The sequence below is a fragment of the Marmota marmota genome, unplaced genomic scaffold, assembly GCF_001458135.2.
Source record: "Marmota marmota marmota unplaced genomic scaffold, marMar, whole genome shotgun sequence".
In the NCBI taxonomy this organism is placed as follows: domain Eukaryota; kingdom Metazoa; phylum Chordata; class Mammalia; order Rodentia; family Sciuridae; genus Marmota; species Marmota marmota.
Genome location: NW_026000016.1, coordinates 46,376,254 through 46,404,057, shown reverse-complemented (window position 1 = coordinate 46,404,057; position 27,804 = coordinate 46,376,254). Strand labels below are relative to the sequence as shown.

The 27,804-nt window shown below is 44.2% G+C and overlaps 2 protein-coding genes across 5 annotated transcripts in view; both read left to right on the top strand.

The window, feature by feature from the left end:
- The window catches only part of Rabif (RAB interacting factor), an 11,586-nt gene extending 88 nt beyond the window's left edge, over window positions 1–11,498 (top strand). The window contains exons 1-2 of the mRNA XM_015483853.2: window positions 1–212; window positions 9,085–11,498. The exon at window positions 1–212 is cut by the window's left edge and continues 88 nt beyond it. Of these exons, the coding sequence (XP_015339339.1) occupies window positions 87–212; window positions 9,085–9,330 (372 nt within the window). The 5' untranslated portion in view covers window positions 1–86 and the 3' untranslated portion in view covers window positions 9,331–11,498. The remainder of the gene's footprint in view (window positions 213–9,084) is intronic.
- An 8,314-nt stretch (window positions 11,499–19,812) lies between these two features.
- On the top strand, window positions 19,813–27,328 carry LOC107140681 (tubulin alpha-8 chain). 4 transcript variants are annotated; one of them, XM_048809708.1, is made up of 5 exons: window positions 19,813–19,895; window positions 21,867–22,089; window positions 22,897–23,045; window positions 24,272–24,952; window positions 26,399–27,328. In XM_048809708.1, the coding sequence occupies exons 2-5, from the start codon at window positions 21,909–21,911 to the stop codon at window positions 26,690–26,692; spliced, it is 1,305 nt and encodes a 434-aa protein (XP_048665665.1). In that variant the 5' UTR covers window positions 19,813–19,895; window positions 21,867–21,908; the 3' UTR covers window positions 26,693–27,328. The 4 variants fall into 4 exon arrangements, with proteins under 4 accessions (XP_048665665.1, XP_015339336.1, XP_048665664.1 ...); XM_015483850.2 differs by lacking the exon at window positions 19,813–19,895 and adding an exon at window positions 20,202–20,322; XM_048809707.1 differs by lacking the exon at window positions 19,813–19,895 and adding an exon at window positions 20,228–20,357.
- The last annotated feature ends 476 nt before the right edge of the window (window positions 27,329–27,804 follow it).

Here is a 27,804-nt window from a genome sequence, read left to right as displayed (position 1 = left end):
CGGAGCCGCGCCAGCGCAGTCAAGAGCCCGCGAGCAGAAACAGCGCCTGCGTGGTCGTGGCCGGGGAGGCTGTGGCGGCAGCGGCGATGGAGCCAGCGGAGCCCCCAAACGAGTTGGTGTCAGCCGAGGGCCGAAACCGGAAGGCGGTGCTGTGCCAACGTTGTGGCTCTCGCGTGCTGCAGCCAGGGACCGCTCTCTTCTCCCGTCGACAGGTAGGAAGGCAGGTTAGAGGCCGCTTCCATTGCAGTCTTCCACGGGCCGAAGCAGTCTGAGTCCCGGCTCTTGGATTTCCGGAGACCGCGCCCCTCCTCGCGCCGCTCTTAAGCCCCGCCCCTCGGCTCGAGGTCCCGCCCCACTGGCTCCTGTCGGCGAGGCTCCGCCCCTGCGGCCGTGTCCGCGGGAGCTGCGTGGGCCGCTGCCCCGGGACCGGTGAAGCCTTTGGGTGGAAGGACCTTCCCAGATCCTGCTGCAGGAGAGCTTCCTCTGCGCCAGCCTCCCCCAGGCGTCCCTCCCGAGCGCGGGCAATATGCCCCTCTGAGCCCAGGGAGGTTTCCGCGTGCTAGTGCGAGGAGTGCTCCCCAGCCCGCTGCTTCCAGGAGCTCTGGCCAACCTGTGAGACCCGCAGGTGCATATTTCAGTCGTCGATCTGTTGTCGCCCGGATCCTTACTTCACTGTATCTGGAGCTCCAGATACAACTTTGGTGTAGGGATACGCAGAATAATTCCTGGTACACAATTTTCCAAGGCACTACAAGCCAGTTTTGAGACGAATCATTTCATGTGAGATAGATATCAGAAATTCTGGAAATAAATTTCGAAGGAAAACAAATAATTTTTCTTCAGATTAGGACTTTTAATACCCATCGTACCACCGTCACTCCAAATGAGAAAGTTGATACATTTTTTTGTTTATTTTGGTAAAGTTTTTATTAAAATGTAACATACCCTTAGGAAAGTGCAGGAGTATAATTTCATTTCAACCACATGATATCCTATCATTCCAAATGATTTTTAAAAAATAACATAGACCAACTTATTATTTCATGCAGTTGAACTGATTGTGAAGTGCAGTTTTCAGTACAGGAGCAAGAAGCCCCTTTTCCTCCAAAGCAGAGACTGCCTTTTTTCATAAGAGAAGGAAAAAAGGAATCAAACCGCCCCCCTTATTCTGTGGGAGTTAGATGACTTCCCCTCTAGAGAGGTTGGAGTCCCACCTGCTCTCTTGGGAAGACTCCCAAGGATTGGAAGTAGAGTTCTCGGCTTATTTTACCAAGTTAGTAGTATCACAGAGAGGTGGAAAGAACATGGGTCTCAAAATTAAATCCTGACCTTACCATTCATAAACATTGCCATGAGGGGCTGGGGTTGTAGCTCATTGGTAGATCGCTTGCCTGGCATATGTGAGGCACTGCATTTGATCCTCAGCACATAAAAATAAATAAAGGGCTGGGGTCGGCTCAGTGGCAGAGTGCTCATGTGGCACGTATGAGGCACTGGGTTCTATCCTCAGCACCACATACCAATAAATAAAATTAAAAATAAATAAATAGGGCTGGGGAATGTGGCTCAAGCGATAGCGCGCTCGCCTGGCATGCGTGCAGCCCGGGTTCGATCCTCAGCACCACATACAAACAGAGATGTTGTGTCTGCCAAAAACTAAAAAAATAAATGTTAAAATTCTCTCTCTCTCACTCTCTCTCTCTCTTAAAAAAAATAATAATAAAATAAAGATATTGTGTATATCTACAACTTAAAAAAAACAAAACCATGAACTTAAGATTTCTGGGCTGAAAAATGAAGATGATGTAGGGAAGAATTTGTGTGAAAGCATTAGCAAGATACCTCATAGATAGTACATACTGTATTCATATCCAGTTCTCATGCTATGAAAGTTGTCTACTTTTATAAGCAGACATTAAGAAATTCCCGCTGGGCGTGATGGCACATGCCTGTAATCCTAGTAGCTTGGGAGGCTGAGACAGGAGGATCATGAGTTCAAAGCCAGTCTCAGCAAAAGTGAGGCACTAAGCAACTCAGAGAGATCCTGTCTCTAAATAAAATACAAAATAAGGCTGAGGATGTGGCTCAGTGGTTGAGTGCCCCTGAGCTAAATCCCCAATATGAAAAAAAAAAAAAATTTTCCTTTAGGTAGGCTGGGGTTGTAGCTCATTGGTAGTGCTTGCCTCCCATGTGTGAGGCATTGGGTTTGATTCTCAGCACCACATGAAAACAAAGGTGTTGTGTCCATCTACAATTTAAAATATTTTTTATAAAATTCTTGGGTAATTTTATGTTTAAATTATTTTTTTGTTTGATATATATTATTGTAAACTAGTGTTGCCAAACATTGTGTAAGCAAATTACATTATGCATGTTACATTTCTTTTTCACACAGAGTGGCTGCTGTTCTAGAAAGGAGCATAAGAATTGTTTTTTAGGTGTAATGCTCACCTCCACCACCCCTCTTTCTCTTCTCTTTTTTATTTTTATGTTTTCCCCTGCAGTACTAGGGATTGAACCCAGAGGGACTCTACTACTGAGCTACATCTCCAACCCATTTTATTTTTTATTTTGAGTCAGGGTCTCCCTGGCTTTGAATTTTCAATCCTTTTGCCTCAGCCTCCTGAGTAGATTGGTATTACAGGTGTACACCACCACACCTGGCTAATATTTTTCCCTTATTTTATTTTGGGGTGCCTGGGGATTAAACCCAGGAGTACTTTACCAATGAGGTACATTGCTGGTCTCTTTTTTTTGGAAATAGGGTCTTACTAAGTTACCCAGGTGAACCTTGAACTTGCAATCCTCCTGCCTCAACCTCCTAGGTCACTGGAATTACAAGCATGTGCCACCTCCCTCTTTTTAAAAGACATAAAGAGATAGGGTTGTTTGTTTTGGTCTTTTGTTTTTGTCTATTTAGTTTGTGTTTTACCATTGCTTCAGAGTTTCTGGAAATTTCCTATTTCTTGAAAAAGGCTATTGGAAGAATATTATGCTTTCCCCAGACTCTAGCAGCCCTACTCTGATCCAACCCAGATCTCCCCTTGATTTTAGTACTATTTTTCAGTACTCCTTTCTTTCCACAAATAACATAAATTCTAGGATATGATGTGAACAGGAAGTTGAGATCTCGTGGAAGATTTCTAACCAGTTATTACTTCTTCACCTATTATGAGTTATATATTTCAGGGAAGAAGAAAAAAATCCCTGCCCTTATAGAGAACAATTTGCAACTTGAAGGGCACTGCACAGCCTAACTGAAACCCTGTAAAGCTTTAGAAACCTTGAGGGAGAAAAAAAAAGATCTAGGGTGCAGTGATTACTGCATCTCATATTCCATAGTTCTTTAGTCTAAAGCAATGTTTCCATAGTTATGTCCCTCAAAGGGAAAAATCTAGAGACATGTCTAGAGATTTTTTTGGTTGTCCAAATTGGGGAAGGGTGCTACTGGCATCTAGCAGGTAAAAGCCAGAGATGCTACTTAGCATCCTGTAACCCCAGGCCTGTTCCCAGAGCAAAGAAATCTTTAGTTCAAAATGTCAGTAGTTCCAACATTGAGAAATCCTGGCCTACAGACTGGAAAGCACTCTCACATCTATCATCTCAGTTGACCTTATTAAAATATTTGTATTGTTTGCTGTTTATACACTAGACAATGAGGTTCATGTCTCTACATCTTGTACAACTAGACTGCACATCAGTTAGAACCTAGGAAATGTTTGGATTTAAATAAATTAATGAATTAAAAGCTATGAGTCCAGCTAAATAATGTGTTAGTTTGGATATAGTGGATCAGTATGTTTAGCCAGCACCAAAACTGCACTATTTATGTAGCATGTGATTTATGTTCTTTTTATTCATAGAATTGGTTTCACAAATAAAATATCCCTATCCTTGAAAAGGACTAAGTTGACTAGTCCTTTTCCAAAATGCAGGGGAATAGGAGTGTTTTATTTTTTTATCTTTTGCATTGGTAGCTATGAAACTCAGCCTCTTGCTTGCTAGGCAGGAGCTCTACCACTGAGATACATCCCCATCCTAGGAGTGTTTTAGACTTCAGATTTTTTGGATTTGGAAATATTTGCAAATACATAATGAGATATCTTGGTGATGAGACCCAGGTTTAAACATGAAATTCTTTTGTTTAATATACACCTTTCCACATAGCCTAAAGGTAATTTTATGCAGTATTTTAGTACCTGTGTTTTGACTATGACCCATCAAATGAGGCCAGCTGTGGAATTTTCCACTTGTGGCATCATGTTGATGCTCAAAAAGCTTCAGATAGTGGAGCATTTCAGATCAGATTTTTGGTTTAGGGAACCTGTATTTATCATAGCCTTTCCTAAAGTTTTTAGTGGAGGAAATTATAATTAAGCTGAGTAGAGTCAGGATGAAAAGCATTTCATAGCTGAGAGAAAGTATAGTACATCTAAAGAACTGAACATAGTCTGATAAAAGTGACAGAAACCAGGCACAATGGCAAATGCTTACAATCCCCAGGGCACTGCAGAAGGAAAATCACAAGTTCAAGACCAGCCTCAGCAACTTAATGAGACTTGTCTCAAACAGGGCTGGGGAGCTGGGTGTAGTGGCACACGCCTGTAATCCCAGTGGCTCCGGAGGCCAAGGCAGGAGGATCGAGAGTTCAAAGCTAGCCTCAGCTAAAGTGAGGCACTAAGCAACTCAGTGAGACCCTGTCTCTAAATAAAATACAAAATAGGGCTGGAGGTATGGCCCAGTGGTAGAGTTCCCCTGGGTTCAGTTCCCAGTCCTAGGGTGGAATGGTGGCAGGAAATGAGGCTGAAGTGGAATTAAGGTAATTAGAATGGAGGTGGGGAGGGAGCCATGGGGGTGGACACCCATGAAGTGGATAGGATATGAATCAAAAGAAAGACTCATGCCACGCATGGTGGTATATACCTGTAATCCCAGCAGCTCAGGAGGCTGAGGCAATTTAGTGATGCTCTAAGCAACTCAATGAGACCCTGTCTCTAAAAATAATTAAGAAGGTCTAAAGATGTGGCTCAGTGGTTAAGTGCCCCTGGGTTCAATCCCCATTATGAGGGGAAGGGGAAGGGGGAAGGGAGGGAAAAGAGAAAAAAGGGAGGAAGGGAGGAAAGAAGAAAGAAGAAGGAAGAAATCTTAAAAGATTACATATTGTATGCTTCCTTTTACATAACATTTTCAAAATGACAAAATTTTTCATAAGCAAAAGACAGGGTAGTGGTTGCCAGGGGATAGGAAATGGGGTAGGGGTACACTGAGTGTGATTATAAAAGAGCAGTGTGAGGGTCCTTGAGGCAATGGAACTATTCACTGTCTTACTGCGACAGTGGATATACAAACTTACATGTGATAAAATGGTATAGATAAATATGCCCATGCTGAGCATGGTGGCACTAGCTACCCGAGAGGCTGAGGCAGGATCACAGTTGATGCCAGCCTGGGCTGGGCAGCTTAGCGACCCCCTGTCTCAAAATTAAAAAGGGCTGGGGATGTAGCTCAGTGGTAAAGCAGCCCTGGGTTCAATCCCCAGTAATAGGAAGGGGAAAAAAACAAAAGAACTAAATACACAAGTGTACAAATGAGAAGTAACTGGTGTCATCTGAATAATTAAATCTATGGACTATATCTGTGTTTATATGCTGATTGGGATATTATGCAGTTTTGCAAACTGTTACCTTTAGGGGGAACCGGGTAAAAAGTACATGGAATTTCTGGGTTGTTTTTTTTTAATTATTATTTATTTTCACTTACCTTTTTTTTTTTTCTTCAGTGCTGTGGATTGAACCCAGGGTCGCTTTACCACTGAGCTACACAATCCCAGCCCTTTTTTATTTTGAGTCAGGGTCTTGCTAAATTGCCTAGGCTGGGGCTAAGGCTGTAGCTCAGTGGTAGAGCACTCACCTTGCATGCGTGAGACCCTGGGTTTGATCCCAAGCACCACATAAAAATAAACAAATAAAGATATTGTGTCCATCTACAATTTAAAAAATTATTTTAAAAATAAATAAATTGCCTAGGCTGGTCTTGAACTTGCAACCCTTATGCCTCAGCTTCGTAAATTGCTGGAATTACAGGCATGCACCACCAAGCCCAGTAATCTGACTTCTAATTTAATGGCTGAAGGCCCTCAGAGCAAGTATCCCAAGAGAAACACAAGTTGCATGCCCTTTTTAAGCTAGCCTGGCACTTTCACTGCCTTATAGCCAAGGCAGTCATCTTGGCCTGTCCATGCTCCACCTCCTAGCAGAGAATTATCAAAGAATTTATAGATATGTTTAAACCACAAGTTTTCACAGAAGGGAGATAATTACCACAAAGTTAACAGAAGTTTACTCTGCATTATAACAGTTTTTATTCTCATTCAAACTGTAGCATGCTTGCCAAGTTTTGTATGAGAATGTAGTTTTACAATGAGAGGAGCTGTTTTATTTTTAAAAGGGAAATGTGAACAGTGCATCAACAGAAGCTCACTGGGTTGTGGTGTTCTATCTATTCCTGAAGAAGCTGTCCAGGAGTAGGGGTACTAACTAACTAGCTGTAGTACTGATAACAAAGATAACCTACCTGGCCAGGATATCACTGGCAACCTTGGTCACCAACTGAGACATCTGCTTTAAATCTGATATGAATTTTTTTTTAAATTGTCAATGGACCTTTATTTTATTTATTTATATACAGTGCTGAGAATTGAACTCTGCTTCACACATGCTAGGCAAGTGCTCTACCACTGAGTTGCAACCCCAGCCCCTGATATGAATTTTTTTTTTTTATTTTCACCCCAACAGTCTTTCCAGAAAGCCTTATTTTATTCCAGATGTCATAGCCAGTCACCTGGCCCTAGAGTTTTTCTTGGCCTTGGGATGAATAGGTTGAGGTCCAGGCACAGATGTGCACGTACGTGTGCATTCGAAGGTGTAGTCTTACTACATGTGGATCTGGCTTATAGGAGCTAAATAAAAACAGGAGTGTTGAGGAGTGTATGGAACAGGACCCAAAATGATGCCATGAATGACAGTTAATAACAGCAGTGTCTTAGGTCTTCGTGGCTACCAGAGGAGACACTGCAGATGTACGCTTTGCACTATAATCGGGAACAGGAGAGGGAAGCTGGTGCCCCTTTGCTGGGCACCTCCTAAAGACAGTTGGTTTAAGCACTCTGTTTTGTTGGACACACTGAATTCTTGGTTGAATATCTTAACTAGTTACCAAATGTCTTAACTAGTTATTCTGCTTCTGGTGTGACTTCACACCTGCAAGACAGAGGACAGACCAGTAATATTTTTTTGGAAATTCACGCTCACAGAAAGTTACAGAAAGGTCTGGAATTCAAGTGTCTTGGTTCCTGAATTTTGATTCCCAACTCTTAAATATTTAAGTCTCTGCTGTTCTCATTTTCATTTAGGGTAAGACAAAGCATTGGGGACACATTTAACTATCAGATGAAGCAAAGACGGACTGAAATGACAATGTAGCAGAAGGAGGAAAAATTTCATATTTTTAACATCTTCAGATGACATCTCAGGTCACAAAGCAAAGGGTAGTAGAGATATGTTTTAATAAGCCAAATGCCTGGCTGGGCATGGTGGCACAAGCCTGTAATCCCAGCTGCTCAGGAGGCAAAGGCAGGAGGATCACAAGTTTGAAGCTAGCCCCAGCAACTTAGGAAGACCCTGTCTCAAAATAAAAAAAAGGCTGGGGTTGTAGCTCAGTGACAGAGCACCCCTGGGTTAAATCCCCAGCACCACAAATAATAATATTAATAAGCTAGATGCTTAAAGGATGTGGAGTGGACATGTTCTGGATCAGGGCTCCCTCCCACCCCTCAGGGATCCTCTACACACTACAATGTGGCCCAGGTTTCAATTCTGCTACCTCCAGTGTATTAATACATGCTGATTTCCAGTGCCAGACTAGCACACCAAGGCCATCCTATAGTATTGCAGTTTGGAAATGCATTAGAAATATATTGTGAGGTGAGAAGAAAGTAAGATAACAGCAATAATAATGAGAAGCAGAGGGGCATTGTGTCTTTCAGCATTCTGGATGCAGCTAAAGTATTATAAACTGCTCTTGTGGAGGAAGTTAAAACAGTCGCGTGCAGCTGGGCACAGTGGTGCATGACTGTAGTTCCAGCAAGTCAGAAGACTGAGGCAGGAAGATCACAAGTTCAAGGCCACCCTCAGCAATTTATGAGGCTCTGTCTCAAAATTTAAAAGGCTGAGGATGTAGCTCAGTGGTAAAGGGCCCCTAGTTTCAGTTCCCAATACCAAAAATATTAATGATGATGATAATCAATCAGAAAATACTAACAAAAAAAAGTGGAAGCAGCATGAGGAAACTGCTACGAGTAATGAATGTACTAGTATCTTAATTATGGTAACAGTGTCACCGGTGCATAAATGTGCTGAAATGTATCAAACTGTATACTTTAAATATGTGTAGTTTATGAATTGTTCATACTTATACTTCAATCAAACTTTCTTTTTGAAAAAAAAAATGCAGTGGGCAGTATAGAAAGCTAATTCAGGCTGGTTAGAGAAGACTTCCTGAGGTTATATTTGAGCTGAATACCAAGAAGGTACTGGCCAGGCTGGGGTTGTGGCTCAGCGGCAGAGCACTTGCCTCGCACATGGTGAGGCACTGGGTTGGATCCTCAGCACCACATAAAAATAAACAAAATAAAGATATTGTGTCCATGTATAACTAGAAAAATATTTTTAAAAAAGAAGGTGCCGGCCATGCCCAGCTCTGAGGGCAGAGCAGACTTGTGCTAGTGCAGGAAGCAAGGCCAGTGTGCCTGGAGCACAGTGAGCCAGGGAGAGCCTGGGGCCATGTGGGGCTTTGAAAGCCCCACATCAGTCAGTGCAGCAGGGAAGCCACCAGCCGAGCTTCTCTTCCATCTCTCTTTAGACCCAGAAGAGCCACTCAGCATTCCAGTCTATATCCTGAGGAAAGGGCTCCTCATTTTTCCCCCCTTTCAGAAAGCTGCTAGGAGCAAAGTGTAAAGAGAATGAGGGTGACAATGTGACTGGGCCAGTTCAGCTTGTATGTTCCTTATGTTCTCTTCCACTGCAGCTTTTCCTTCCCTCCATGAGAAAGAAGCCAGCTCTGGCTGACGGCAGCAACCCTGAAGGCGATCTCCTCCAGGAGCACTGGCTGGTGGATGACATGTTCATCTTTGAGAATGTGGGCTTCACCAAGGATGTGGGCAACATCAAGTTTCTGGTCTGCGCAGACTGTGAAATTGGACCCATTGGCTGGCATTGCCTCGATGACAAGAACAGTTTCTATGTGGCCTTGGAACGGGTTTCCCATGAGTAACTGAGGGGATGGGGACTCAGATCCACCCCAAGTATAAAAGCTCTCCCCACAAGAACTGGTGTTGGACCTTTGTAACTCCTGTGCTGCCTTCTCTGTACTAATACAAGCGGCGAGCACCAACACCTCCACTGGAGCACGCACAGGGCCAGGCCTCCTTCCTCCGCGCCCCCTGCATGCCTCGGGCCAGGTCCACATGCATAACGCGTCCTGATCCCCCTTTCCCCTCGTTTTAAGACACTGTCACACATCCACAAATCTAGTCTCGTCCCTGGCGCTCTGCCGAGGCTCTCTTTTACCCAGGACTTGCTTTTGTTTTTTTCTTGCTCTAGAAGAGCAGTATTCAACTTTTTAGCCATGACATGACAAAAGATGCTCATGTGCTGATAGTTGAAACTCCATCTTTTTCTCTCATTCAGGAAAGCATACGGGGGCTGGGGACATAGCTTAGTAGGTAGAGTGCTTGCCTCGCATGCACAAGGCCAGTGGTTCAATCCCCAGCACCACACAAAAAAAGAAAGAAAGAAAGCATACGCGTGCTGGGCACAGATTACGACTGTAATCCCAACATCTCGGGAGGCTGAGGTAGGAGGATCAAGGGTTCAAAGCCAGCCTCAGCAATGGTGAGGCACTAAGCAACTCAGTGAGACCCTGACTCTAAATAAAATTCAAAATAGGGCTGGGCATGTGGCTCAGTGGTTGTGTGTCCTTGAGTTCAATCCCCAGTACCCCCTCCAAAAAAAAAAAAGGCATACACATATCTGAGACATACTGCTTTGTGGCTAACCTTGTTATCTACATTAATTTATTATTTCTAAAAGTAAAACATTTACAGACTTCAGTATTTAAATCAATAATGAGAAACACATTACTTTGGGTACATCTCTAATATCATGTTTGAGAATCTTTGCTCTGGGTGGACACTGGTATTTTATTGCAAAGATGGATGTGGCCCCTCTTTCCTTCAAAAGTTAATGGGGTTTCTCCTTTTATTGGCTCCTCATACCTACATCCTGTACATTAGCCTCAGACTGTCTACCCCATCTGAGCCACCCAAGGGAAACAAGCTTGACAGTTAACCAGCCTCTCCTGGAGACTGGAGGATATGGGATATATGAGGGAAAGGCCTTTGCCTATCTCCTCTGGACAGGTAACTTTATTCCCTTGTTCTTAGGACAGACTTCTATAATAGATAGCATCATGATTTACCAGACATGCTCAGTGTGTTCCTCAGAGTTTTGATTCAAAAGAATCTCCCTACCAATCCAGAATACAGATTTTTCCCACCAATATGCCTCTTCTATTGCTATGGGGTTGCTGTGTTTGAGACTAGCAAGCTTAAGTATTCACCATGATTTGCAAATATTCTGTCCTTTCTTTTCTGAAATGACTTACTTTCTTAAAGGGATCTGTATGACTAAATATTAGGTGTCCTCCGAGCGACCCCACCTCCAGAGGCCTAACATTGAAATTAGGACTAAGTCCCTTCCTTTGCATCTGTTGCTTCTTTCTCCCTTCATTCCAGAACTTTCTAAGGACTTCCCCACTAAAGTACAGGCCTGGAGCATAGTTTTGCAACTAACCTACTTGCTTAGAAAGGTGGCTTCCTTCCCCAGTCAGCTTGAATGAGCTCCAGTAGAAACAGAGAACTTTTCCTGACATATGGTCAAATGTCCATTATTATGAGATTTCATGAACAAATGAGAATTACCCACTCATGTCAGAGGAACAAAACCAAATAATTGCCCCTAGGGACATGGGGCCGTTCACATCACAAGTCAAAACCTAAGCTCAGCATTTTTTAAAATTAGCCTTTAACTTTTCTTTTTTTTAATTGCAAAAAAACAGTATATGTTTGTTAAAATAAAATTTTAAAATGGGTGTAATTTTTTTTCAGTTAATTCAGACTTCTACCATCCAGAGATTACCAATGATAATGCCAAGGATATACATATCCTTCTCATTGTTTTTATATGTATTTATTACATGTACAGTTTTTAAAAGAAATGTGAGTTCATACTGTACTCTTTTATAACTTGCTTTTTGTTGTTGTTTAATAATATAGAGTGAAGGGGTTGGGGATGTAGCTCCATGGTAGAGTACTTGGGTACAGTCCCCAGCACTGCAAAATAATAAAAGGGTGAATATCTTCCCTTGTCAGTAGCTACCCATCCATGTACACCATTATTATTATTATTATATTCTATTGTATCACTTCACTATAATTTATTTCTATAACCCACTATTAGGTTGCCTGCAGTTTTTTATAATTGATGATATAATTCTATATCCCACATTTTTTTAAATTTGTTTTTGGCAGTACTGGGGATTGAAACCAAGGCCTCACACCTGGTAGGCAAGGGCTCTACCATTGAGCTACATCTGACCTTTTATTATTTTAATTTGAGCTTGGTCTCACTAGACTGTCCAAGCTGCCCTCACCTCCCAAATATCTGGGATTACAGGCGTGCACCACTACACTCAGTTTGGATCCACACTCATAATTATTTCCTTGGCATTATGAGAAGTGGAATTGCAGGGTGTGCACATTTCCAAGGCTTTGCTGTTTTGACACCTGTTCCTCAAAAAGCTGTGCTAATTTATCCTCTTCCGGCAGAATGAAAGAGCACTCACTTTCTGACCCTTACGAACACTGGGTATTTATTATCATTAAAAAAATGTTTTGCCACTTTGATAGAAAAAAATAGTATATTGTTTTTTTTTTTTTTTTTTTTTAAAGAAAGAGTGGGGGAGAGAGAGAGAGAATTTTTTAATATTTATTTTTTTAGTTCTCGGCGGACACAACATCTTTGTTTGTATGTGGTGCTGAGGATCGAACCCGGGCCGCACGCATGCCAGGCGAGCGCGCTACCGCTTGAGCCACATCCCCAGCCCAGTATATTGTTTTTATTTGCATTTTACTTCTAATGAAAATTTTATACATTTATTTGTTACTTGTTTTTCCTGTTTTTAGAATTGCCAAACATTGTTGCACTAGTAACCAAAAATATTGAGTTGACTATTCTACCTTTTCAGTTTGATTTGAAAAAAATAAAAGAATTTAAACAGTGGAAATTAGAGTTCTGTCCATACTTGGGAAGAGGGCTGGGAATGTAGTTCAGTGGTAGAAAGTTGGCCAAGCAAATGTGAGGGCTTAGGTTCAATTTCCAGCACCTCACCCCCCCGCAAAAAAAAAAAACCTATTTGGGAAGAATACGTAACTTGGAAAAGCAGAAGAGAGCTAAAATGTGAACTCTAGGGTTTAGCTTGAGGTCTCACAACCACCTAACTAATCAGTATCTGTTATATCATACGCAATAGATTCTCCATAAACACTTGTGAATCAGTTAACCCAGTGTTAACACAGGTCAGAAACTGAGTGCTCTTTTATACTGCTGGAGGAGCAGTGTACGCCCTGCAATTCCACTTCTCATAATGTTTGCCAAGAGTACCCAAGAGGTAACCCATGCTTATTGCCATGAGTATAGAAACCTGCAATTCAAGAGCAGGGTTGGAGCTCATTGATAGTGCTCCATGCTTAGCATGTCCAAGGCCCTGGGTTCCATCCCAACACCAAGACAGAAACCACACACAGTTCTTGTTGGTGAGAGTAATTGTGCAAGGGCCTAATTGTTTCTATAAAAATTATGTTTTTTAGTAGCCGGATTCAGTGGCACATACCTGTAATCCCAGTGGTTCAGGAGGCTGAGGCAGAAGGATCACGAGTTTAAAGCCAGCCTCAGCAAAAGCAAGGTTCTAAGCAACTCAGTGAGACCCTGTCTCTAAACAAAATACAAAATAGGGCTGGGGATATGGCTCAGTGGTCCAGTGCCCGAGTTCAATCCCCAATACAAAAGAAAAAAAAATTATGTTTTTTAAACACAAAAAAGGACAGTGGTGTACTAACATTTTGCATATTGTAAAAGACCATTCAAATAACTAACACAAAAATTATGAGGACTTAAGCTCCTGGTAATGGTAGATAGGTAATTTAGATTGACTATCCCGATGGGGGGTAACTAGATAGCCTGGAAAAATATTTTTAAAATTGCTTAAGGCCAAGCACAGTGGCTCATGCCTATAATCCTAAGAGGTAGGAAACCTGCAAGTTTGAGGTCATCATTAGCAATATAGCAAAACCCTGTCGCAAGATTTAAAAAAAAGCTGGGTGTATCTCAGAGGTAGAACATTTGCCTACATGCTCGAGACCCTGGGTTCAGTCCTCAGTACTACAAAAAAGAAAAAAAATCTCTTCAACTCTTGATGCTAAGAATTGTGTCTATAAACACTTGGTGTGGTGCAGGATTTGACATGCCATCATAGGCTCTCTAACATAACTAGACTTCCTCACACCCCTGGTAATAGAATTGTTTAGCTTTATCTCAAGAAGCCTGGGAAAGCACATGTAACATGCCCAGATATACTTAGAGGGGTTGATCCCACAAGCTTTTAAGGGATTGTCTAAAACGAAAAAGCACCTGAGCAAATTCTATGGTGGTTCCATGTGTGCTGAATGCGTGACAGGCTCAGGCCTGGTTTCCCTGACTAGGAACAGAAAATTGTCAAGTGCCAAACGCACCAGCAGAGTCAAAAAGCTAAATAGTAAATAAAGTTTTTTTTTAGTAATTTGAAAAAAATCAAAAGACTGGAAACAATCTATTTGAAGACATCAGAGAGCAAACATGGTTTTGAAGTACTATTAGACCAGGACCTTGAGGATATGGAGGCCTGGAAACTGGGCTTAAAGTTTTCAAACTTGGAGGCTGTTCAGAGGCTGATCTGTGTTTGGGGCAGGTGTTGGTATGGAACTCAGGTTCTCACACGTGCTCTACCACTGAGCTACATCCCAACCCCAAGATCAGTGTGTTTTGACAGTTTTCCAAAAGTATGGACAGGACTTGTTAAAGGCCTGGACAGTCCCTTGCTTTCAGTGGAGACCATCAGCCTTTGCAACTCAGAAAAAATAGGTGAATGGAAAGAGGGAAATAGACTCCCATAAGGGATTGCTGCTCAACTTCCAGTCATACCAACCTTGAAAGAAGATTAAGGTGCTCCCAGAGTGTCAGTTTCCCCAAACCCATGGCATAAGCAAATAAAAATTCTCTCTGGAGGAAAATATAATTCTAAATCTCAAATTATTTCTACAAGCAAATTTTACTAATGCAATAATCCTGAATATAACAAAATGTAACTAGGCATATGAGACAAGATAGTAAGAAAACTAGAAAAACAACAGACAGTGCAGAGGCCCATCATGCCTGCAGATACCGGAGCTTCAAATGTAGACTTTAAAATAACTGCTGAATATGTTCAAGGAGATATACAAGTTTAAGTATTTCAGCAGATACCTATATATCTTTAAAAAAAAAAAAAAGGAGGAGGAGGGGGGGGAGCTAGGGATATAGCTTGGTGGTAGAGGAGGAGGAGGAGGAGTGAGCTAGGGATATAGCTTGGTGGTAGAGGAGGAGGAGGAGGAAGAGAGCTAGGGATATAGCTTGGTGGAGGAGAAGGAGGAGGAGAAGGAGGGAGCTAGGGATATAGCTTGGTGGTAGAGTAGTTGTCTGACTGGCATGAGACCCTGGGTTCAATCCCCAGTACCACAAGAAAAAAAAAAAAAGTACATTATAGAACTTTCTCAAAACCCAATAACCCCTATAGTCCCAGCTACTTGAGAGGCTGAGGCAAGGGGATTGCTTGAGACCAGGAGTTTGAAGTCAGCCTGGGCAAAATAGCAAGACCCTATTCCCAAAAAAATAAAAATATAAACTTTCTGGGTGCAGTGACACACACCAGTAACCCCAGCAACTCAGGAGGCTGAGGCAGGAAGATCAAGTGCAAAGCCAGCCTCAGCAACTTAGCGAGATTCTAAGCAACTTAGAAAGGGCTGGGGACAGTGCTCAGTGGCTAAGCACCCCTGATTTCAATCCCTGGTACCAAAAAAATACATAAAAATAAAAATTCAATAATCAAATTAAGAATTAAGTGGAAGCTTTTAACAGTTGATTGGGCACTGCTGAAAAGAGAACTAGAAAACAGACCTATGCATACTAACAGACATGTAAGACTGCGACACAAAACCTTTTATATCATTACTGAGAGAAATTAAAACAAGTTCATGGAGCCAGAAAACAAGAGCCTACAGCCAGATCTATTCAGCCTACATGTGATTTATAAAGACTGAGGGGCTTGTGTGCTGAGAATTGTTTCTACATTTCTTTTTCCCTGCAGTGAGAATTGTTTCTACATTTCTTTTTCCCTTTTTCCCAGGGTCTTGCACATGCTAATCAAGTGTTCTATCTCTGAGCTACATCCCAAAATATATTTGTTTATATTTTTAAATAGTTAAGAAGTACCTACATTATATTGTCAAATTTGTCTCTTGGCCCTCAAAACCTGATGTTTTCCAGTTCTTGAAGAAAACAGTTTCTTGACCCAGAAATTCCAAACCTTGCACAGTTGGGTCTGGATGCTGTTCCGCAAGCTCTGGATGGGATTCTTTGTCCATAAAGAGACTGGCATCATTTACAAATGTGGCTGTGGACTTCACAGGGGAAGAGTGTCAGGACTTGAGTGATGCCCAGAGAACCCTGTACAAGGATGTGATGCTGGAGACCTAAAGTGGCATGGAGTCCTTGGGGCACTGCATTACCAAACCTGAAGTTCTCTTGAAGTTGGAGCAAGGAACAGAGTGCCATGACGGTAGAAGAACCTCCAAACCCTAGCATCCCAGATGTCCACACAGCTGATGACTTAATTGAGAGATTAAAAAAAAAAATCACAGAAGACATTTGTGGTGAGTTAGAATTACCACCAGCAACACAGAGGAGAGAGGTGAATTAGGAAAAACAGCATCACAAGATTCAAACTGGACGGGCTGGGGATGTGGCTCAAGCGGTAGCGCGCTCGCCTGGCATGCGTGCGGCCCGGGTTCGATCCTCAGCACCACATACAAACAAAGATGTTGTGTCTGCCGATAACTAAAAAATAAATATTAAAAAAAAAATTCTCTCAAAAAAAAAGATTCAAACTGGACTGAAACCTGTTGAATGTACTAGAAAAGGGATAGCCCTCCACATGGAGGCAGAATTATTAACACATAAGAACATGCATAAGGGGAGACCTATCAATATACTGAATCTGGGAAAGCTTGTGATAGAGGGAAGAAAACTTTCTGTAAAAAAAATCTAACCCCACAAAACATCAGCAAATACACAAAGGGAAGAAACCCTATGAAGGCATCAAATGTGAGGGGAAAGATTCATTAGCAAATCAGAACTCAGAATACAGAGAATTCACACAGGAGGGAAAAAAAGAAAAAAACTATGAATATCACCAATATGAGAAAGTCATGGAGGCCTTATTGCCTGTCAGAATTCACACAGGGGAAAGCCCAGGAAAACCTTCTGTCACAAGGCTTCTTTCTGTACAGCAGAGAATTCACATAGGAGAGAAGCCCTAAGAATGTAACAGGGACTAGGGGTATAGCTCAGTTGGTAGAGTGCTTGCCTTGAATGCACAAGTCCCTGGGTTTGATCCCCAGCACCAAAAAAAAAAAAAAAAAAGAAAAAGAAAAAAGAATGTAACAAATGTGGGGAGACTCTGACCCAGGAGCCTAACCTCAGGCACAGCAGAATACTGCCACTGGGGAAAGCCCTGGAGATGTAATGGGTGTGGAAAAGCATTCTCTGTGACAGCCACCCTCATTTCACATCGCAGATTTACACACAGAAAACTCATGAATGTAATGAATGTGGAAAATTCTTTCACCAGGAGTCACATCTCAGCTGACATCAGAGAACTCACGGGACAGAAACCTTAAGATTGTAACAAATGTGGAAAAATCTTTGGTATGAAATCACACCCCAGAAAACATCAGAGAAACAGTCTAAGGGGAAGGCCTGAATGGTAGAAGCTATATGTGCACTAAAATTCATTCTCTTTTCTCTGGAACACATACTTACCCTCCATTTCTCAGCCTCTCTTTATGAGTGGCACAAAGTAACAGCCCTGTCAAGGTAAGTGCAGGTATAAGTGATGGGCATTACTTCCAGGACTGGCCCACATAAAAACTTGAATGCAGTCCTCCTTGATTTCTTATGATCTCTGGGACTGAAATGCAGATGACCCCCACAGAGCCTTAGGAGCCACAGGGAGGAAAAGTTCACCTTGATTTAAGACAGAAGGAACTGATCAGATAGAGCAGAGATTTCCCCACCTCTCCATTTTGTCTTTTTTTTTTTTTAATATTTATTTTTTAGTATTTGGCAGACCCAACATCTTTGTTTGTGGTGCTGAGGATCGAACCCGGGCCGCACGCATGCCAGGTGAGCGCGCTACCGCTTGAGCCACATCCCCAGCCCTCCATTTTTTCTTTATGTGAGTCAGAGGTAAATACCCTGTTTAGCCATAAAGAAAAAAAATCTGCCAGGCGGGGTGGCGCACGCCTGTAATCCCAGTGGCTCAGGAGGCTGAGGCAGAGGATTGTGGGTTCAAAGCCAGCCTCAGCAAAAGCGAGGCCCTAAGCAACTCAGTGAGACTCTAATACAAATACAAAATAGGGCTGGGGATGTGGCTCAGTGGTCAGATGCCCCTGAGTTCAATTCCCAGTATCTCCCCCTGAAAAAAAGAAAAAAGTTTATTGACTCCTAAAGTTATAAAGATGTCAGCTTTCCCCAAACTGGTATATAAATTTAATAAAAATCACAACAACAAAAAACCAACTGTTGTGTGTGTGTGTGTGTGTGTGTGTGTAAAATTCAACTAAATTGACTCTAAGAGTTATAAAAATACAGAGAACCAAGAATAGGCAAGACAGTCATGGAGAAGAACAGGTAGAAGAATTTCTTTATTGGACGGATATTGTAGCTCGTCACAAGGAGAGGCAAACAAACAAATGGAACAAAATAGCTTAGAAAGAGACCCACATGTATGGTCATTTGGTTTATGGTACAGGTAGGGGTAATGACTTGGAGAGGGGCACATGAAGGAGGCTTTTGCAATGCTGGTAATGTTCTGTTAGTGGTTTTATATTGGGTTGCTGAGCTGTACATCTTTTGTACACTTTTCCAAGTAGATATTATATTTCCATAATAAAATTTTTTAAAAGAATGTAAACATTAAGAATGTATAGAAAGGGGAGTGGGGTTGTAGCTCAGTGATATAGTGCTTGCCTAGCATGCATGAATCACATTTTTCTCTGGCAGACTCTACTAGCTGGTGGAATGGATGCTTAATGAGGTGAAGCAAGGAAGAGATGATAGTGTTGAGTTTAAGATTTTTTTTTTCAGTTTATGACTAGATAGCTTCACATTAATCACTTATATGCTCACCTTTAGTAGGGATGCAACATTTGAGTTGTTTTGCTAGGGGCAGTGACAATCAATGAATAACCATGTCTTGCCTATGTATATACAAGGGTTTTCAAAGCACTTATTTGAATGTTCACCCACAGACTCTTTCCTTATACCCTAACCACAAACATCCACTTTAGAACTGGCAACCTCATAAAACCCAGTTCCAAGAATGAAATCGAGGAATACTTTGCAGTTTGAAATTAACTTTTGCACCATGGACTTAAACCTCCCAGAGTCACCTGAACAAGCACTGAGTTTCAAAATGTTTCAGGACAATTTTGAGTGGCATGATTAGAATCTTGTGGAAAAAAATGAGTGTAGGAATCCAGGGAGCAGGTAGTCTGAAGTTGCAGTGACTTTGAGTCTTCTGAGCTCTATCAGCCCAAAGTCATTTGGACTGCTGATTTTCCTTTGGTAGTTCAAGTCTACAAGCCTGACTCAGATAAGCTGGGTGCAGTAACCTTTTCACTAGGAAGTAAATGCTAGGAAGTGATGACATTCCTCTGGAATATGCTACACAAATATCAAGGGTAATCATTTGTGGGGTAAGGTATTCAATCATTTGATAAAACCAACACCAATTAACCCTCCCAGACTAGGAAAGGGACTAATTTGTTATGCTTAGACATTAGATATACACTGAGGTAAAACCTCTTCTCAGCCAACAAACAGTTGGAGGATGGGAACATGTGCATGTGTCTTTTAGCATGGAAGAATATAAAACTAACATTGGAAAAAAACTAATGTTTAAATAACATCTAATCGGATCACCCCTCTGCTCAGAAACCCTCAAAGGTGTCCTATAGCCAGTGGGATTATGGTGCGAACTCTTCAGCCTTGCACTCAAGGCCCCTCCTTGCTTTTCCATCTTCCTTCCCCAAGTCCCCTTCAGGCTGCTTTGGCCAGCCTGGACCTCTTGCTCTTTTAGGAATTTGGATAACCTGAACCAGAGCAATTTCCCCAATTAAACGGGAAGTAAAAATTCTGCTATAGGCACCTGCAATGTTCTTTCCTACATCTGTCTGCCCGCCGCCCCCTCCCAGAGCTTCATTTTACCCGACTTTAATACTCGCCAGGCCCTGGTTTCCATCATAGCCTCTTTCCTCCTCTAGCGGTTTTCGAGCTCAAGTCTGCACCATCCTCCGGAGGATGCACTTTTCGAGTCAGGTCTGCGATGTTACTGGAGTGAAGTCTTGAGGCAAAAGCAGAACGAAGGTATGTCCCCCCAAATTCAACTTCTCTCACCAATTATACACTCCAACAGAGAAGAGGGTCGAGCTGGCCGGTCGAGCTGGCCAGATTCCATAGGAATCTCTCGATCTCCGAGATTTTCCCTCCCTGTGGCTTTACAAACTGCCCAATGGCCAGCTGCGGCGGGGATAGTTCGTGCGAGGCCGGCCAATGGCGGGCAGAGGGGCGGGCCTCGGTTGAGTACTGGCCCAGTGAGAGACGCGCAGAGGGGAGGTCCTTGTCGGCTGCAGCCCAATGGGAGCCCCTCTGGGTGGGGCCTGGCCGGCGGCTGGGTGGGGCTATATAAACCCGGGCTGCTGGCTGGACTCTGGGATTCGTGGTGGAGCTGGAGACTCGTAACGCGTCTGCAGTCAGCCACTCTCCACGAGCTTTACCTATCGGAGCAGCCATGGTGAGGGGGAGCTGGGGGCGCTCGAAGAGTCCACGGTGAGGGTGCTGCTTGCGGGGGAAGCTGGGGTCCGTGGCAAATTGAGCTTCGCGGGAAGGAGGAACGCCCAGGCAGTCGAGAGTGTGGGTGGGCTGCGCCAGGATGCGAGGGGTGTTTGGGTGGTGAGGTGAGGGACGCCCGGGGAATCCAAGCACTGCTTTTCTGGGCCCCTTCCTTATGGGAGGCGGATGCGACCGAGGAAAGTTCTGAACGTTCCGAGAGCACTACCGACTGGCCAAAGGTGAAGCGCCCGGCGTGGGGCAGGCAGGGCGAGAATGTGGAATGAGCTCTTAAGTGACTTAAGAGTTGGCTCCGCGGTGAAACGCGCCCTGTTGTCCGGAGCGGACCTAGGACCCGCCCCAAATTTCTCCCGCTGCAGTCCGGGACAAAGAGGTGCCCGCCTCTAGCTGCAATCCCCGCCTCCCGTAGAGAGCATTCTCCCGCGCAGAAGGATGGACCAGGAATGATTAGGGAATTCCAACAGGTTTCTCAAGTTGAGAACCCGTTTCCTGAATGCCTTTGTCTCAGGCGGCCGGCTCAGGCCAGAAGTCCACGCCTTTTGGCCCCATTACCTGACCAGGGGTTTCTGTATGCCCCTGGTACCTGGGGAATAAAAAGTTCTTTGCTCCAACTTCTCTATTTTGGTGTTCAAGGGCATGAGATTCCCTCAGTTAAAACTGAGAACTTGGTGTGTCCAAGTCCTCCGTTGGAATCTCTTGATCCTCATATCTGCCTGGAGCCCCCTTGAAGGCTCTGAGGCTACCTTTGAAGATAGTTCCTAAGACTGCTAAACTGTTGCTACCGTGCTCCTAGAAGGTCCCCTCTACATCTGGAGGCACTCGTCCCTTTCAAACTGTCCGGACTGTAGGTTGGGGGGTGAAGGACCAGAAGGGAAGATTTAACCATCCTAGAATGTACATCAGAGAAGACACTTGAAAGGTGGGGCAGGTCCCATCACTGGGACTCTCAGTGATACTTCCTTGGATTAATCTATCTGTACTAAATGGATAGTGACAGTGTTTAGACAGGTAATATCCCCTGAAAAGGGGAAAATTGTAAGTGAACTTTCAAAAGCCTGACTGTAATTGCTTTGGTTAATTCACAGTTCTGAATTTCGTCTTTGCCCCTTCAGCATATGGAGGAGATAGAGAGCCACCTCTTCTCCCTAGAAACCAGTATTTTGAGCCTAGTAACTCCAGATGGGTCCATCTTGAAATTTAGGACTCTGAGCTTTTCCCAAGACACCCCAGCCAGCAGAAAGGGCACTTTGCAGTGAGATATGGCTGCTAAGTTTTTACTTTCTCCAGTTACTAACCCCCAAAGACCTAAACATAATCACTTCTGAAAGCTTGGGAAGACAACCCTGTCCTTTGGGTTATATACCAGGAAACACACAGCTGCAGCCTTCAGGGGGGTGGAGAGATAAGGGGTGCTCCCAGGGAAGGCTTTTTTCCAGTGCCTTCTCACTCCCCACACTGCTCACAGAATGTCACTCTGTTCCCCAACAGCGTGAGTGCATCTCCATTCATGTGGGCCAGGCTGGGGTGCAGATGGGCAATGCCTGCTGGGAGCTCTACTGCCTGGAGCATAACATCCAGCCTGATGGCACCGTGCCCAGCAACAAGACCCTGGGGAGTAGTGATGACTCCTTCAACACCTTCTTCAATGAGACAGAGGCTGGCAAACATGTGCCCAGGACTGTCTTTGTGGACCTGGAGCCTGCTGTCATAGGTATGTGGGAAATCTGTATTCTTGCCAGCCCAGAGTAAGTGGAATGCTCTGCTTAGGGGGAAAGCACTTGGAATGCAGGCAAGAACAACACTGGAGTCTGGAGTGTTGCTAGATGCTGTCTTCAGAAGAGGACTCAGGGCTCCCTGTGCTGAAAGGGAGATCATTTGCACAGCTCTGTCCAGAAACTGCCAGATATCTGAGTCACAGGTCCGACATAGAATGAATCCTGCAGAAAGGAATGGATAACAACAGACCTGTTAAACTTCCTTTTCCCTACCCTCAGGCTTGTGATAGTATTGCCTAAGAACCCGGGAGCTGAGGACATTCCTAATAGCTCCCTGCTTAGCCTTGCCTGAAATAGGCCCCTACTAGGATGTGGGCCCCTGAACTTGGCTGTTGCTAGCTCCCTTGGGCTTTACTGCTTCCTCCCTTCTGCATCTGGAGCTCCTTAGTTTCCTGTTTGTGAAAATTCTACCTCTCCCCCATCTTTCTAAAGATACTGTTTTAGATGTGAAACTGGAATGTTTTTTCTGCTCTAATCTATATTTTTTACCCCACATAAAAGTTAAATGAAATTCCTCTGAACACTGATTCCTCACCAAGAAAAGAAGTGGCTATGATCAGAAGGAACTGTTAAAGGTGTCCCCTGACTTCCCCCTCAGGCCTAGGAAGTGGCTTCTGGAACCTCATGTGTCCATCACTCTTGTGATGGGAAGCTTAGCAGCAAAGGCTCTAGGTCCTTTTTGTCCTAAGCTTAGGGAATGAGAACAGCCTCTCTTAACCTTTGCCCTCTCTCTTCCCCTCAAGATGGGGTAAGAACTGGCATTTATAGGCAGCTCTTTCACCCTGAGCAGCTGATATCTGGCAAGGAAGACGCTGCAAACAACTATGCCCGAGGCCACTACACTGTGGGGAAGGAGATCATCGATCTGGTACTGGAGAGAATCCGAAAACTGGTGAGCATGACCAGGTGCCCCTGGCACCTGCAGGAGGTCATGGCATCCTTAAGCTCCCTTCCTGGCGGGGGGAGCTGAACATGTACTGCCAGAAGTGGAACCACCCTCTATGGCTGTTACCTAATATCATTCCTCTCACATGTCTACCCAACTTCCCCTAGAGGGAGCTGTGTGTCCTGTGCTGGGTGTGGATTTAGGGTGGAGGGTGGAAGAACTTGCTCTGTCCTGAGTTTGTGGACTCAGGCTTCTGTCTTGCTGGTTCTTGCTTACCAGGTCTGACTCTCTGGTCCAAGCCTTCTTTGAACTTTGATCTGTCTCCACATCCTCCATAGCAGCTTAGTGTGTTGTTATTAGACTCCTGTGCAGCTCTTGATAGCTGGTAGAGGTTTCTGCTTAACTCTTCACCATTTCTCCAGTTTGCCCATCCCCTGTCCAAAGGAGTGAGGCCAGCTGGGAGCCAGTATTTTAGCTGTTTCTCTACAGGGTTTGTCTAGACATAACTTTCTGTTACTCAGTCGAGGCTGAGGACTCGGAATGACTCGAGGAATGGGATTCTGTGCCCCCCTCCTCAAGAATGAAAATTAATTAAATCATTCCCTAGGATTAGGCCTTTATTATAATGTCATTGCCATGTATCTGTTGTAGATTGATAACTTTTCAGGTCCAAGGAATAGCTACATCAGAATCACCAAGGGACTTGGTAACCTACAAGTTCCTGAGTTCTTATCCAAAGTGGGGCTTGAGAATCTGCATATTCAGTAGGATCCCTCCACCATTCCCAGTCTTCTGCAACTATGTGGCAAAACAACAGTGAAGCTGGTCCAGCTCTCTGACCACAAATCCTGTGCCCCACCCAACCCTCGTTTCCCCTATGCCCCTCACCCCTGCACCGCACACACAGCACTGTCTTCCTAGCTCAGTGGTCTCTGGAGAACTCCAGGCCTCTTGTAGATATTCTTTTCTCACTATCCTGGAGGTGATGCAGAAGGGAACCTTTGAGATAATAGTAATTTCTGATTGGTTATATAGGTTCGTGGACTTGTCAGATCATTTTATATATAAAATGTATTCAAGTATAAATCATTTCAAATTTTTAGAATATAAAAGTGAGTGCCATTGTAGTTGGGTAACAGTTGCTTTGCAGACAGAAAAGAGCTTCCTGAGGGAAGGGATGGCGGCATGCAACAAGCCATCTGCATCCTTAACGGTGTTACTTCCTATTCCAGACAGACCAGTGCACTGGACTCCAGGGCTTCCTGGTCTTCCATAGCTTTGGAGGTGGCACTGGCTCAGGCTTTACCTCTTTGCTGATGGAGCGGCTTTCTGTTGACTATGGCAAGAAGTCCAAGTTGGAATTTGCTATCTACCCAGCCCCCCAAGTGTCCACGGCGGTTGTAGAGCCCTATAATTCCATCTTGACCACCCACACCACCCTGGAGCACTCGGACTGTGCCTTCATGGTAGACAATGAGGCCATCTATGATATCTGCCGCCGCAACCTGGACATCGAGTGCCCAACCTACACCAACCTCAACCGGCTCATTGGCCAGATTGTGTCCTCCATCACTGCCTCCCTGCGTTTTGATGGTGCCCTCAACGTGGACCTCACGGAATTCCAGACCAATCTGGTGCCCTACCCCCGCATCCACTTTCCCCTGGTGACCTACTCGCCCATTGTTTCAGCCGAGAAGGCCTATCATGAGCAGCTCTCCGTGTCAGAGATCACCAATGCCTGCTTTGAACCCTCCAATCAGATGGTCAAGTGTGACCCCCGCCATGGCAAGTACATGGCCTGCTGTGTGCTCTATCGTGGAGAAGTGGTGCCCAAGGACGTGAGCGCAGCCATTGCCTCCATCAAGACCAAGCGCACCATCCAGTTTGTAGACTGGTGTCCTACAGGTTTCAAGGCAAGTTGGGTGGGGGAGGTCCCATTCACCTGGGACCTGCATTCCTACAGAGAAAGATTCCTGTAGAGTTGTAGGCATAAAGGACAACGCACTGGGGGTGGGGAGAATAAGGCAAACAGCAGTTCTATGGCTCCCTGTAACTGATAGGTCTCAACTGGTCTAGAATTTTTTGGCCCAGAAGCCAGGGTGGGTTCTACTTAGAAGACTGACTTCATGAAAGGAAAAGTATCTGTTTTGTGTCACTTAGGCTAGCAAACAGGCATTCCCTAGACATGCCAGTCAAGTTAGGAAGACGGGCCTCCTTGTTCACATGTACCAGGGATATAGCCACAGGACACAGCCTGTTCAGAAGGGATAGCTTTTGGAAGCACAGAAAAGCCCACCACCAGATTTTGGGAGAACCATGGGTCAGAAAGCTTCTGGAGTTCTGTGCCTGTGAATGTAGTCACTTCCTTTTGCAGTGAAAAGCAACTCATTTAGGCCCCACCCTATTGTCGTTCACATTCCCAAGGTACTGGGCATATGACCTAGTTTAAGTTTTATGGACTTTGCTCTAGGGTAAGACTCAGGAAAAATTAAAGGTGGCAGCTATGACATTAGAAAACATACAGCCTTCTTACCCTATGACACTTGTAACCAAAACAGTCAGGGATGTGATGACTGCTGATCATAAAGGTAATAATAGCTGCTTGCTAGTATTAGAGTGCTGTAGCTCAGTATGCAAAATGAGGGAGCGAGGCAGACTATTTCTTTCTTCTAAGAACATATACTCAAAGGAAGAAATAGACTGTTTTCAGGAAGTGGTAGGCTTGCTGTCACTAGAGACAATAATGGGAAGTCGACCATTTTGTGGGGTGGGTGAGCACTGAATATGAAATATATTTTCAAATTCCTGTTGGGTATTTTTGTTTTGTTTTGGCAGTACTAGGGCTTGAATTCAGGGGTGCTCTACCACTGAGCTGCATTCCCAGCCCTTCGTATTATTTCAAGACAGGGTGTCATTAAGTTTCCTGGGCCGGCTTTGAATGCAATCCTCCTGCCTCAGCTTCTCCAGTCACTGGGGTTACAGGCATGCACCATGCACCCAGCTGATCAGTGTTTAAAGTAGATTAGATTTAGATCCAACAAGAGTCTTTAGGATGTTCTATTTTTTATTTTTATTTTTTCTAACTATTGAGTTTCTACACTATAGGAAAAGACACTAGTAAAATGAACAACCACATGCCTGCTACACGGTTTTAACATCTAAATATATTTTCTTTATTTTTGCTTTGCTGACCCACTTAACCCCACTTCAGTAGCAGTATAACAAACCCATTTTTATGCCTCATGAGATTAATAGTACTTCCCCCAAATAAGAATACCTAATCAGTTAAGGGGGTCCTTGTACAGACCCCTCCCAGGGCACAAAACCAGGTAGTTAGACTACTTTCTGTTTCTTCTTAGGTTGGCATCAACTACCAGCCCCCCACAGTGGTACCTGGGGGTGACCTCGCTAAGCTGCAGCGGGCAGTGTGCATGCTGAGCAACACCACAGCCATCGCTGAGGCCTGGGCCCGCCTCAACCACAAGTTTGACCTGATGTATGCCAAGCGTGCATTTGTGCACTGGTATGTGGGTGAGGGCATGGAGGAAGGAGAGTTCTCTGAGGCCCGAGAGGACCTGGCTGCCCTGGAGAAGGATTATGAAGAAGTGGGCTCAGAGTCTATGGATGGAGAGGATGAGAGCGAGGAGTTCTAGGGCTGCCTGGCACCTGCCACATCTGGTATCTCGCTCCCAGTTTTTTCTCTAATTCCAGTGTCTCTCCAACACCCTGCAAATATAATTGATGTCTCCAGTGGTGTGGGTTTCTGATGTGGAATTCTGTACAGGCAGAGGGCCTTCCCATTATCATTTATCATCCTTACTGAAGGGGAAGGCTCGTGATGACCTCCAGGGACTCCAGCTAGGGATGTGTGCAGGAGGGTTGGCACTGCATCGTTCTGTTAGCAGACTACCCTGAAAATATGCACTGGTTCAGCCCTGGGCTGGCCTGCTTCAACTTCATGTGGGTCCCTCACTAAGTTGCTAAACTGGCTTTGAACTCACCATCCTCCTGCCTCAGCCACCCAAGCTGCCCCCAACATTGTGGGGCAGAAGTTGCTCCATTTCAATGTTTGGAAGGAATCAAGCCTTTTTAGCATGTCCTCATGGCCAACAGAGGGCAGTAGAGGTTGCACTCAGGCCAGTCTGCAGCAGCCATCTTAAAATTTAGGGCTCTACCTTGATGCCTTACAAAGACACAGGGTCCAAGAAATTAGATTTAAAAAAAAAAAAAGGTTGTTAGCCTGGAGCTATGAACATGTAAAAATTTTTAAAGGTACTATGAGCCTTTTAGACAAGAAAATCTGTATCTTTATTCTCAAAGGAGTCCCTAATAAGGAAGTTAGGAACTGTTCTAGGGGTTAGCCATATCTGGTCACATATGGTCTTAGGGATCAGTGTATTAGTCAGTAAAAAGATCTGGCAGTAGCTAAAGGCTAAACAGATGGCACGGCCCAGGCTCAAAGAAACATCGCTTTAATAATGCGCTTGACACGTCCCCTTCAACCAGGCCGAGGTGGTAGACTTGTGTGCTCTGAAAAGGTAGTGAATCTCCAGGGACCCCAGCTCTGTTCTTGGCAAGACCACACTGAACAGACCCCTCCCCCATATCCCTTGGCTTGAATATACCTGCTGAGTGTCAGACACTCAATTCTAGCATGTGACTCAGGATGTGTGTCTGCTTTTTTAAAGCACCACTGAGCCTTGGAGCTGCCTGGAAATGTCTCCTGTGACCTCACTTTGGGTCAGGAGATTAGTGTTAATGGAGA